This window comes from Canis lupus, chromosome 1 (genome assembly GCF_011100685.1).
Source record: "Canis lupus familiaris isolate Mischka breed German Shepherd chromosome 1, alternate assembly UU_Cfam_GSD_1.0, whole genome shotgun sequence".
In the NCBI taxonomy this organism is placed as follows: domain Eukaryota; kingdom Metazoa; phylum Chordata; class Mammalia; order Carnivora; family Canidae; genus Canis; species Canis lupus.
Genome location: NC_049222.1, coordinates 100,705,826 through 100,717,889, shown reverse-complemented (window position 1 = coordinate 100,717,889; position 12,064 = coordinate 100,705,826). Strand labels below are relative to the sequence as shown.

At 45.2% G+C, this 12,064-nt stretch overlaps 2 protein-coding genes across 2 annotated transcripts in view; both read right to left on the bottom strand.

Annotated features, from left to right (window-relative positions):
- LOC102152916 (zinc finger protein 671) overlaps positions 1-12,064 on the bottom strand; it is a 62,182-nt gene that overhangs the window by 49,136 nt on the left and 982 nt on the right. Inside the window, exons 2-4 of the mRNA XM_038525518.1 lie at positions 11,873-12,014; positions 8,500-8,663; positions 2,885-2,974 (exon numbers count right to left, since the gene is read on the bottom strand). Coding sequence (XP_038381446.1) covers positions 2,885-2,974; positions 8,500-8,663; positions 11,873-12,014 — 396 coding nt within the window. The remainder of the gene's footprint in view (positions 1-2,884; positions 2,975-8,499; positions 8,664-11,872; positions 12,015-12,064) is intronic.
- LOC111098655 (zinc finger protein 256-like) lies at positions 463-2,694 on the bottom strand. Its single transcript, XM_038525685.1, is given in 5 exon segments — positions 463-1,442; positions 1,445-1,784; positions 1,786-1,842; positions 1,844-2,110; positions 2,521-2,694. Coding segments are annotated over 5 exon segments (1,125 nt in total). The 3' UTR covers positions 463-1,155.

Here is a 12,064-nt window from a genome sequence, read left to right as displayed (position 1 = left end):
AAGAAACTACATGTCAGGCTTAAGGATGGGCCAGGCACAAGTTACAGTGCTATTGGCCATGAGTTCAATAATATTCAATCAACAATATACAGCAAGTGAGTTGCGTTTAAACAGAAACACATGTAAAACAATGTTATGTATTTTTTTATTTTTTTTCAATGTTATGTATTGACTGATGAAAGTGTGACTAGAGGCTCTTGGGAACCTAATCCCTGATTTTCCCAGGAACAGTGGTTCTGTATTCACTAATTCAGTGTTCACAGTGACTTTCTAAAACATAACTATCATGAATAACAGGAATTGATTATACTTCAATAAAGCTGTTAAAAAAGCAAAGTAAGGGATCCCTGGGTGGTGCAGTGGTTTAGTGCCTGCCTTTGGCCCAGGGCACGATCCTGGAGACCCGGGATCGAATCCCACGTCGGGCTCCCGGTGCATGGAGCCTGCTTCTCCCTCTGCCTATGTCTCTGCCTCTCTCTCTCTCTCTCTGTGTGACTATCATAAATAAATAAAAATAAAAAAATTTTAAAAAAAGCAAAGTAATTCTAAAATTTGTGACTTCTTAATTATTTTATCTTGTTTTATATGTTCTGGGGGTTATTCATGGTTACCTATCAGTGCAGTGAACACACAATATAATGTGGTACTTTGTATCTTTGTCCCCTCTCAGGCTGCCATAACAAAATACCAGACTACTTGGCTTAAACAACAGAAATTTACTTTCTTACACTTCTAGAGGTTAGAACTCCAAGACCATCAGAATTGGTCTGTAGTGAGGTCACCCTTCCTTGCTTACAGACAACTGTCTTATTAAATAGTCTGTCTTCTGTTCTTGGGGAGACAGACAAAGAGAAAGTGTGCAAGAGTACACCTTCTAATACCTTTTCTTCTTATAAGGACGACAGTCACACTGAATTAGGCCCCCATCTTTATTACCTCTTTTATCTTAGTAAAAGCCACACCTAAAAATATTTACATTGGGGAGTAGGACTTGAACATATGAATTTTGAGGGGGCACAATGCAGTCTTTTACAGACTTAGCTGTATTATGGAAAGGATTTTATTCTTTGTGGACATTTTGATGTTTTAGGAGATTAGAGTTGAAGGTAAATGATTTCCCACATTCACTGCACCCATAAATTCTCTAGTGTGAACTCACTGATGATTAATGAGGTTGGAGCTCTGGCTAAAGGATTTCCCACATTCACGGCATTCATAAGGCCTTTCTCCAGTATGAACTATTCGGTGTTTAATGAGGCTAGAGCTGCTGATAAAGGATTTCTGACACTCACTACATTCATAAGGCCTTTCTACAGTGTGACTTCTCTTGTGTCTGATAAGGCTAGATCTATGGCTAAAGGATTTCCCACATTCACTACACTCATAAGGCCTTTCCCTAGTGTGAACTCTCCGGTGTTGAAGGAGCATGGAGCTATGGTTAATGATTTCCCACATTCTCCACAATCATAAGGCCTTGCTCCAGTGTGAATTCTCCAGTGTGTAATGAGGTAGGATTTGCAGCTAAAAGACTTCCCACATTCATTACACTCAAATGGTCTATCTCCAATGTGAACTCTCTGGTGTTTAATGAGGTTGGACAGGTTGGTAAATAATTTTCCACACTCATCACATTTGTGAGGTCTTACACAAGTGTGAACTCTTTGATGTTGAAAGAAACAGTACCTAGAGATAAAGAATTTTCCACATTCTCTGCACTCATAAGATCTTTCTTCAGCATGAACTCCCCAGTGTTTAATTAGGTGAGAGCTCTGGCTAAAGGATTTTTCCACACTTCTCACACTCATAAGGCCTTTCTCCAGTGTGAATTCTCTGGTGTTTAAATGAGACTAGAGCTGTGGCTAAATGATTTCCCACATTCACTGCACTCATAAGGTCTTATTCCAGTATGAATTCTCTGGTGAGTAATGAGGTAAGATTTGTAGCTATAAAATTTCCCACATTCACTGCAATCATATGGCTTTTCACCAGTGTGAGCTTTCTGATGCATAATGAGGTTGTACTTCTTGCTAAATAATTTTCCACATTTATCACATTCATGAGGACTTAGTCCAGTGTGAACTCTCTGGTGTTGAATGAGGCCAGAATTTGCCTAAAGGATTTCCCACATTCCCCAAACTTATAAGGCTTTTCTCTAGTATGAACTCTCTCTTTTTTTTGTAAAGATTTTATTTATTTATTCATGAGAGACACAGGGAGAGAGGCAGAGACACAGGCAGAGGGAGAAACAGGCTTCCTCCACAGAGCCTGATGTGGGACTCGATCCCAAATCCCAGAATCATGCCCTGGGCCAAAGGCAGACACTCAACTGCTGAGCCACCCAGGCGTCCCTCTAGTATGAACTCTCAAATAGTTATGGAGACTACAGCTTTTGCTAAAGGATTTCCCACACTCACCACACCTGTAACATTTTTCCCTCATGAGGACTTGCTGGTGCTGAATAAAGGTGTTTGGGGGGCTAAAAGTTTTCAGGATGTCTTCCCTGTTATAATGATATTTTACACTGTGGAAGGCCACCACACACTCAGTTCCACTGTTTGACTTCTCTCTAGTATGAGTGACCTTTTGCTGGAGAAAGCCCAGGCTGACCAGGAAATCCTTCCTAATTTCTTCACAAGTAAAGGGCTTCGCTAACACATGGAATTTGCAGTTCTCCAAAAGCGAGGCTCTACTCATGTTGCTCCTGAACTATTTATCTCTGATCTGCTGCTTATGGTGCTGATGAAGGTTTGTAGTGACAGGAAATCATCCACATGCCCCATGTGCAGTTTCTGCTCCGGATGTGTTTCCTGGTGCTCAACCAAGGGCAAAATGTCTCTCAAGATGGGTCCACATATCTCACAGAGGTACATCTGGGGAGACATACCTGCTTGGGAAGTCCTGCCTGGTGACAATACTCTTGCAGAAATGCACTGCTGAGAAGATGCAGCCTTATCCTCCACTCCACACCAGCAACCTGAAGAAAAGAAACACTAGTGAAGTACACACTGACTGGTGAGAAAGGGAAACCTCTGGAAAATTACCTGACAAACCCAGGAATGAATCAGTGGGATTGTTTTGAGGACCAAAGAGTTGGGTACAGATTGCAGATGGGTTACTTAGCAGAACTGGGCCTCTAAACATCACAGGAGTGGGAGGCCCCACAAGGTAAAAGATACTCCATAGGGTGCAATATAGGAAGAAGAACCATGGCCTCTACTTTTTCCTCTACAAACAACATTCAGTAGATCTTATCTTCTGCTGCCATGGGTGTGTTATGTAGAAGAGTGTGTTCAGGCCCAAGAACACATGACTGCAACAGAGCAGCTGGTATTCAATGGTTGCCTCAGAATATGCACATATATCATGACACAGCACGTGGAGGCTGATGTAAGGAGAGCATGAGATGTGGAGTTCACCAACACAGGGAATAACCCCGAGCTGGAAAAGTAGAAGTGACAAGCAGCAGAGATGACAAGTTGTCAGTGTCAAGAATGGGAAAGGCACTAATGAGATTTGGCCACCATTGTCTTTAGCACCACCAATACCAAACAGAATAGGTTTCTGATAGGATTTGAATACAGCTCTGACATTGTGTCTCTCCCAGGGCCAGGTTCCCATTGAGCACATCGTGCTGTGACTGTATTCATGCCATGGACTCAATGTTTGTGTCCCTACAAAATTCTCATGTTGAAATCTTAGCCCTTGATGTGATGGTATTAGGAGCTGGGAGCCCTTAGTGGGTAATTAGATCATGAAAGCGAAGTCATCATGAAAGAGATTAGTGTCTTTGTAGAAGTGACCCCATAGAGCTCTCTCACTGTCTCTGGTTCGGGCAGGTCAGGAGGTCCCTATGGGGTCCTCAGATATGGGGACCCTGCTGAGAGCCACAGTGTGCTCAGCAGAGTGAGAGGGGCAATATTCAGAGCAGTAGGGCCTGGACTCAACACTGGTAGAGTCACTAGCTCATGATTCCAGCTTGGGAAAAGCTGTAGCCATAAGAACCCAATCTAGGACCTCATCAGAGGCAGGACTGCTGCCTAGGAGAGCCTTGGAGGTGGGGCTGCTGCTCGTTGGCCTGGATGGCATACCACTGAACCATAGAGGATTATTCTTGAGGCTTAAGATTTAATGAAATTTGCCTGCATGTTTGGATTTACTTGGTACCTGTCACTCCTTCTTCCCTCCAATTTCTCCTTTTGACATGAAAATGTAGACATTTTCCACCACTGCATTTTAGAAACACGTAACTTATTTGGTTATATGTGTTCACAGCTGGAAAAGAATGTATTGCAGGGTAAATCATACCTCAAGTTTCACCCACATCTGATTTAGATAAGACTTTAGAATTTAGATTTGATGCTAGAACGAATTAAGGTTTGGGGGCTGTTAGAATGGGATGAATGTATTTTGCATGTGAGAAGGATATCAACTTTAGGAGCTAGAGGTGGAAAGTCTGTGCCCCCCGCCCCACAAATTCTTGTTGAATTCTAACCCTCAATGTGATGGCATTAGGTGGTGGGGCCTCTGGGAAGAGATTAGGTCATGATGGTAGAGCCCTCATGAATGAGATTAGTGCCCCTATAAATGAGACCCCAGAGAGCTCCCTAGCCCCTTTCACTACGTAAGGAAACAGAGAGAACATAGCAGCTATGAACCAGAACAGGGCCCTCACCAGAACTACACCATGTTGGTGCCTTGATCTGGACTTCCTAGCCTCCAGAAGTATGAGAAATAAATATATGTTTAACCACCCAACCATGTTGGTTCGTTATAGCAGAATGAACGAAGATAATTCATTTCCACTCTAAAAGCATCAGGGGCTCTCTAACCTACCCCCAACATAAGCAACTGAATGGGATTTGGGTGATACAAGTATTCAGTTAAAGACAAGACAGAAGGGCACACATGACTGTTCCAAAACAACTAAGTATATGATATCCTGCAGGAAAGAAAACTATTACAAAGAGAACTTCAGAGGAGAGTCTTGAAAGCATTCTGATCCATATAAGTAGCGACTATTTCAGTAATGGCAATACCTGGCACAGATAGACATGAATAAATGTCCGCTAGATGAAGGAAGTAGGCCTGTGGCACATAGGGGCCTTGGATCCAGATAAACCTGTCCAATGGGAGGGCAAGCAACGTAGGAGTTATGAGGATGACTGTGAGACTCCTGACCCTGTACCCTTCCCTGAAAATCTGCAGAGAAGCAGGTGCTGGGGCTGCTCAAGAACACGAGGGCAGTGCCCACATCTCTGCTCAACCAGCCACAGCACCTACCCAGGACACTAAAGAAGGAAGCAATGCCCATGGTCCTGACGTAAGAACACAGATGTCCTTCAGGAAAGAGGAAGGGCAAAAAGTATTTCAGGACACAGGGGTAGGTTTGAGGGCCTTACCCAGGAAGGTTATAAGTGCCAAGTTCTCCAGCATCACATTGTGGTGCAAGCATCTCTGAGCCATATCAAGGAGACTCCATTCCTCCCAGGAAAAGTACACAGCCACGTCCTCAAAGTCACAGTCCCCTGTCAGGATGGTGACAGATGAACCACAAACAGTCCACTTCTGAGGAGCCCAATCCCTTCCCCCCACATCTACCCCAAGCCCACCCTCCCTCCAAGCTCCCCAACTCAGAGGAGAAACTATGTCCTGGCACCACCAGTACCATTGTGTCTTCATGGGTTCATTAATCATGGGGTCCAGACAATAGTAACAAGAGGCAGGTGGACAAATATGTATCTAAGCAGTAGGCCTGGCACAGAGGGATCCAGATGCTCATACTACCCTGTTATGGCCAAGGTCTCAATACCAGGTCCTAGAGCCATCAGGTATACTCTCTCTCCAAATACATATCATTCTTTAGAGGGTACATCTCTGGATACCACAGCCACATGTCCATGGCCACCACTACCTCACTCCCCACTCCATGGGACCAGGCCATGTCCCTGGACTCTCCACATATTATTTGTGTTTTATTCAGCATCTCTTCATCCCACTGGTGAGGGTGGAATTTCCATCCTACAGTTATAGAGATGACCAAACATCTGATATCTGACACTGACCAGATGAGATCGATAGCAATTCATTAAGCACACTTATTCACAGCATGGGAGAGGAAGACATGCTATGCTACACACGGCCACATGGAGGTTGTACTCCAGAAAAGAAGCTTTGATGTAAGCTTTGTAGTATCAAGAAATGTTTAACTTGGTTCCTATAGGAAGATATGATTGGCTTGTTACATAATCCACAGATTGGCAGGGAACTGAAACCCTCTACAAAGGGATAAACTGGAACCGCTCTGGTCTCCTTGATAAAAAGGTGGTGTTTGAGAGGGGGAAAAAAAGGTGGTGTTAGGAGAGGTTACCTGCAGGAGCAGAGTGGGGAGGGGAACTTGCACTCATGTCAAAGCAGCCATCCCATTTTCACCACACATTAAGGGCACCCATAATGGGCCTTAGTTTTAGGCCTATGCTAGCTACAACTTGGTAGATGGCATCCATATTATGTTTGACATATTCAAAAAGATCCAGTATTATCTCTGACACCCCATGGCTTCCACTAGTGGTCACAGCACCAAAACCTATGAAGATCTCTCTGCCTGGTTCCATTCCTTGGCTCAGACTCATGCCACACAGAACCACATGCGGCTCTCACAAACCATGGCCCTCTTCTACTTCTGTGCTCTACTTGCTGTCCCCTCAAAAGTCATAGCCTTTGTCCACCTAACCCTCTTTCAAAGCCTAGCCCACTGGGGGCCCACTCCAGGTCTAGTGACTCTTCCAGATGACCACATGTGCTCCTGACTTAACTGTTCAAGATGAATGGAACACCACAAGTCCCACCAAAGTCCCACCAAAACCCTGGTGTATATATGGAGTGGTGAATAAGCACCTATTCTAACTGGAGATCTTACCTCATTATTCTCTGTCTCTGTATCCAGCTCATGTCTACTCTTCTCCTGGAAGCCTTGGCCCCCTGCCAGACAACACTATCTCTAAGGCCCCTCCACCTCTTTCCCATCCTTTTACCCCCACTGATAACCACTTGTCTCCTTCACCTGTGTTTTTTTTTTTCCTTTTTTTTTTTTTTCACCTGTGTTTGTAAAACTTGATACCATCAGCCAGGTATCCATGCCAGAGACCCAGGCCTTTGCCTTCACCCTCCCCCCTTCATGGCCCCTTAATGTCTTTACCACCATAACGTGAAGATCATCTCTTCTAAATGTGACCCACATTCATTCACTGTGTCCACACAATAGCCACTACATTTTGTGTTCATCCTGAACCACACGCCACATTTCATACCTATGGTTTTAGCTGCAAACTGAAATACGTCCACTTATTGCTATCTAAAATATTTCTGACTCTTAGCAGGGTCAAAACACAGCTCCTGGTGAATACTACTCCTATAGTTCCTCATGGTAGACAATGTTTTCATTCCTACTTCTAAAACCAAAAACTATCTCTGAATCTTGTTTCACACCCTCAGCCTTCACATCAGAAAATCTAGTTGCCCCATTAATAACACAAGTACAGAATCCAACCACATCTAAGCTATGACTCTGGTTTATTAACATTCAGCTGGACTTTGGCAGCAGCCTCCACCCTGATCTTCCTTCTTCCTCCTCAAGCCCAGTTTTTGCCTACTTTGCACCCAGATAGAGCTTGTTACGACCTTGGTAAGATCCCTCCCTCTTCTGATACAAATTTCCCATTACCTCCAGAGTAGACACTCAAATTTTCAGGCAGCCATTGCAGTCCTGACTCCTAACCCCCTACTCCTTGTTACCACCTGAAAGACAGACTTGTAGTTTCCTGAACATTCTGAACATTACATTATTACCTCAAAGAATTTCCACATCCTGGTATCAATTCTAGGGATAACCTTCCACCCCTGTTTACAGTGACTGCCAGAAACCCCTGGCATAGACTTAGAACCCTACGTTTGGGATCCCTAGACCCAAGGATTGAATGAATAGCACTAAGCCCCACCGCACCACAATCCATATAACTTGTGGTTCGAGGTGAGGGACTGAGAAACCCTCCACTTCCCTGTGGGCGTACAGCTGCTTTTGCAGGTAGGAGATGTGGAAAGAGGACAGCCTTAGAGGAATTAGTCCGTGGCAGGGCTTGACGGACTCCGGTCTCCCTATACCCCTGCCTGGCCCTGATATGGAGACAGGTGACTTCAGGCTAGCTGCTCAACCTCAGGGGACAGAACCGCCCCTAACCAAGCTCCCCTCCCCTGCAGCCCGCTCCCGCCCACCAGCGCCTCCCTCTCCGGGGCACCCGGGCAAGAGCCGCAGGGGCTGCAGAGACGCCCCGCGCTTGGGCCTTGAGGGTCTGGGAGGGGGACGGCGGGGAGGGGAGGGGGGACGGCGGGGAGGGGAGGGGGGACGGCGAGGAGGGGAGGGCGGACGGCGGGGAGGGGAGGGCGGACGGCGGGGAGGGGAAGGTGGACGGCGGCGCGGGGAGGGCCCGGGGGACCAGCGTTTACCTGCGCGGGGGTCCTGGGAGCGGCCACCGCTATCGGACTTGTTGGGCAGAGCGGACACCCGGGCTGGGGGGTCCCTGTCCCGGCCCCCGTGAGGCGCAGCCCGGGCGGCGTCGCCAAGCCGTGGACCCCTGTCTGTGCGACGGGGACAGCGCCTCCCCTCGCACCTTCTCAGTGTCGTCACCTTGGTCCCCACCCAGCGTTCCGGATCCCCGACTAGGCTGACAGCACTTCAGTGAAGCCAAAATGATTGACTACTAGAAACACACCGGAAGTCCAGCGCTGGCGTTTTACCTCTAACAGAAAAGCCGATTTGGGGAGAGTCCCGCCCCTCGTCGCAGAGCTTTCTGGACAATGTAGTTCTGACAGAGCCACAGAGCTATACGTCAGGGCGCTCGTACCTCACCTCCAATCCAAAAGCCCCAGCTCCGCCGCGAGGGCTCTGGGGCTCAGAACTGAGGATGGACTCAGCTCCTTCTTAAAGGGGACGCATACTCAGATTTCTGGGGTGTCTGGTTGCAACCGAGCACCTGTTTGGAGACTTGTTAAAGTCCATGAAGCACAGCATGCTCTAGGAAGCTAAACATTCTCTCAGATGCTCCCAAAGGATACAGATTCAAATGCACAAAATTTTCCAGTTAGTCACAAAATGTGTCCACTGGTAGAGGAAACGAATAAAAATTACCGTACTATAATTCATATTGCATGTGCTCTGAAGAATTAGAGCCAATTTTAGGAAATGAACTGTTCAGAGACAAGAGAAAAAATACCCCAGATAGGGCATGACAGGGAAGATGGAGGAGGATGCACCACCCTGAAGCAAGAGTACAAATATGGATCTGTAAAATCTATGGTGTCCGATTTGGTGAACCTTTGTGCACTTTTATGCACATCTCTTACTCGATGTCTTCGCATTCACTTCCCATAAGATCTGACATCGATCTCAAAAAAAGAACAATGAAAAAAAATGCTATTTTGATACAGGACAATGTCTGCAGTGTTCACAAGTGGACCATGCATGCAAAGGGTACTCTGAAACCCAAAATGTAGGAGTATCTTAAATCCATGATCTCATCTCATTATTGGAAAGCGGTTATCATTTCCCCTGTGATTACGGGGAGTATTCTGCATGAGGAATTGATATTATCTCAGAAAAACAGTTGTAGGGGATCCCTGGGTGGCTCAGCGGTTTAGCGCCTGCCTTCGGCCCAGGTCGTAATCCTGGAGTTCAGAGATGGAGTCCCGGGATCCAGCCCTAGGATCGAGTCCCACATCAGGCTCCCTGCATGGAGCCTGCTTCTCCCTCTCTGTGTCTCTGCCTCTCTCTGTGTGTCTCTCATGAATAAATAAATAAAATCGTAAAAAAATAAAAACAGTTGTAAAATGGAAATTATAGAAAGCTAATAATTTTTGTGACTCTGTAGGGTGATGGATAGTAGAGTTATTGTAGTCATTCACAATATATACAAATATGGGATCATTATGCTGTACACCTGAAACTAATATAATCTTATATGTCAATTATAACTCAATTGTAAAAAATTAAAGACAATTATTAATTATGACTATGTAGTGATGCAAAGATGGTGGCAGAAGTGTCTCTAGATATTTGGATGGTGAAAAAAGCGAAGATCTTGGAGAAATTTCAATAGTGATATCGATGTGCACCATGGATAATTTGGGGATTCATGAATTAGAAAGTTTTTAGACCTGATCATTTTGTTTTGCCATTAAAAGATTCCACATTCCCAAGCAATAGAGTACTATTCAATGGAGACAATTTCATTATTAAAACTTTGAGCCGCTGAAGAATATTAACATGTCTAATTAAAAGACTTTAAAAAGACCAGCAAAAAAAAAAAAAAAAAAAAAAAAAAGACCAGCAAATCCTAGTTAAGTTGGGCGTAAGACTCTCCCTGAAAAGAAATAGCTTTTTCGTGTAGAAATAGCATTGTCACTGACTTTATTAAAGGTAAGAATTTTTTTTTAGAAATGATTGTTATTCATAGCATCCACATCACCTAGACATATTGTTTTAAAATGCAAGTCAGGGGCACCTGGGTGCTTCAGTCAGTTAAGCATCTAACTTGATTTTGGCTCAGATCATGATCTCAGGACCCTGGGATAGAGCCCTGCCTGGGGCTCATTGCTCAGCACAAAGTCAGCTAGTCCCTCTCCTTCTGCTCCTCCCCGCCCTTTCTCAAATAAATACATAAATAAATAAAATGCTATTTAGATAATTCCATTACATGTTTTATGTTTAAATATATTTGACTATTTTTACACTGCTAATTTTCACTTAAAAAATCAAAAAGTAACTTCCAACTGTAAATCTTAAAAGTAACAACTACCAGTTATTTTTCCTGCAAAAGATGGTTAGTTTGGGACTAAAAGAGAATTGCCATTTAGGACAAACTTCAACAAAGAAGTAAACTGGAAGCTCTAAGTAGAATGGCTTCTCATTGGCTGAGCTGTTGGGGAATGAGGAAACTTAACTTTTTTTTTTTTTTTTTTTTTTTTTTGAGGAAACTTTTCTTTCTCAGGCTTGGAGAGTAAAATAGTATCCCCTGCAAGGTCAAGTCAGGGTAGAGTCAAATCTGTCTCTTCCTGTTGGATCTGCAACTGACTACAAGTGTTAGGTTTTTCCCAAATGAATGGCGGAGAAATTTTTAAAAAACGGCAGAACCAGGCAGTAGGTTCAAGAGTGCTTTAATGGGGAGTGCTCCCGGGCGAGGTTCCATGACGACTTGGGAGAGGCTTGAGTCAGGGAAGTCTCGCCCAGGCAAACCGCAGGGGGATCTATAAAGAGTTTTCAGTGCGAAGTTGGGGGCAGGGTGGCATTCCAATTAGGGCAAGGGTTACAGGTCTTTGTAAGCTAAGTTAGGGTAGGGAGGTAAGGTGGTGTTGGCAGGAAGATGGGGGTAGGGCTGCATTCCAGTTAGGGCAAGAGTTACAGGTCTTTGTGTGCTAAGTTAGGGTAGGGCGGCAATAAGGCGGCCTTATTGGGAGGCTGCTGGCGTGGGGTCGCTGTTTTGAGGTCCCCAGTCTCGCCAGCCCAACATTCTGATCCTTTTGTTATGTTATAACGGGGCGACGATTCAGATCTGGCTGCTTCCTGCTGATATAGGGGCATCGTGGGGCATGTCGGAGGTGGGCAGGCAAGCATAGGGGTGTAAAATAAGTTGACTGACTGATACCTGAGATATTTCGCGGATTCGTTCCTTGATGAATCAGAGAAGGCAAGGGGCCACCATTAATAGTATGCCAATGATTAGGAGCGGGCTTAGGAGGTGGAGGAGCCATGTGGTTAGTGTGGTCTGCCACCATTGGGTTGTATTTGGGTCGACAGGGTGATACTGTTTTTGGAGAGACTCACGAACTTTGGCGAGGGTGTGGAGATTGGTTTCAACTACACCTGTTTCGTTGATGTAGTAGCAGCAATCTTCATTGAGAAACATACAAGTTCCTCCTTTCTCGGCTGTGAGGTGGTCCAAGGCACGTTGGTTCTGAAGAGCTACCTGGGCCACCGAGGTTATTTGGCGTTGTAGGGAAACCAAAGACTCTGCTG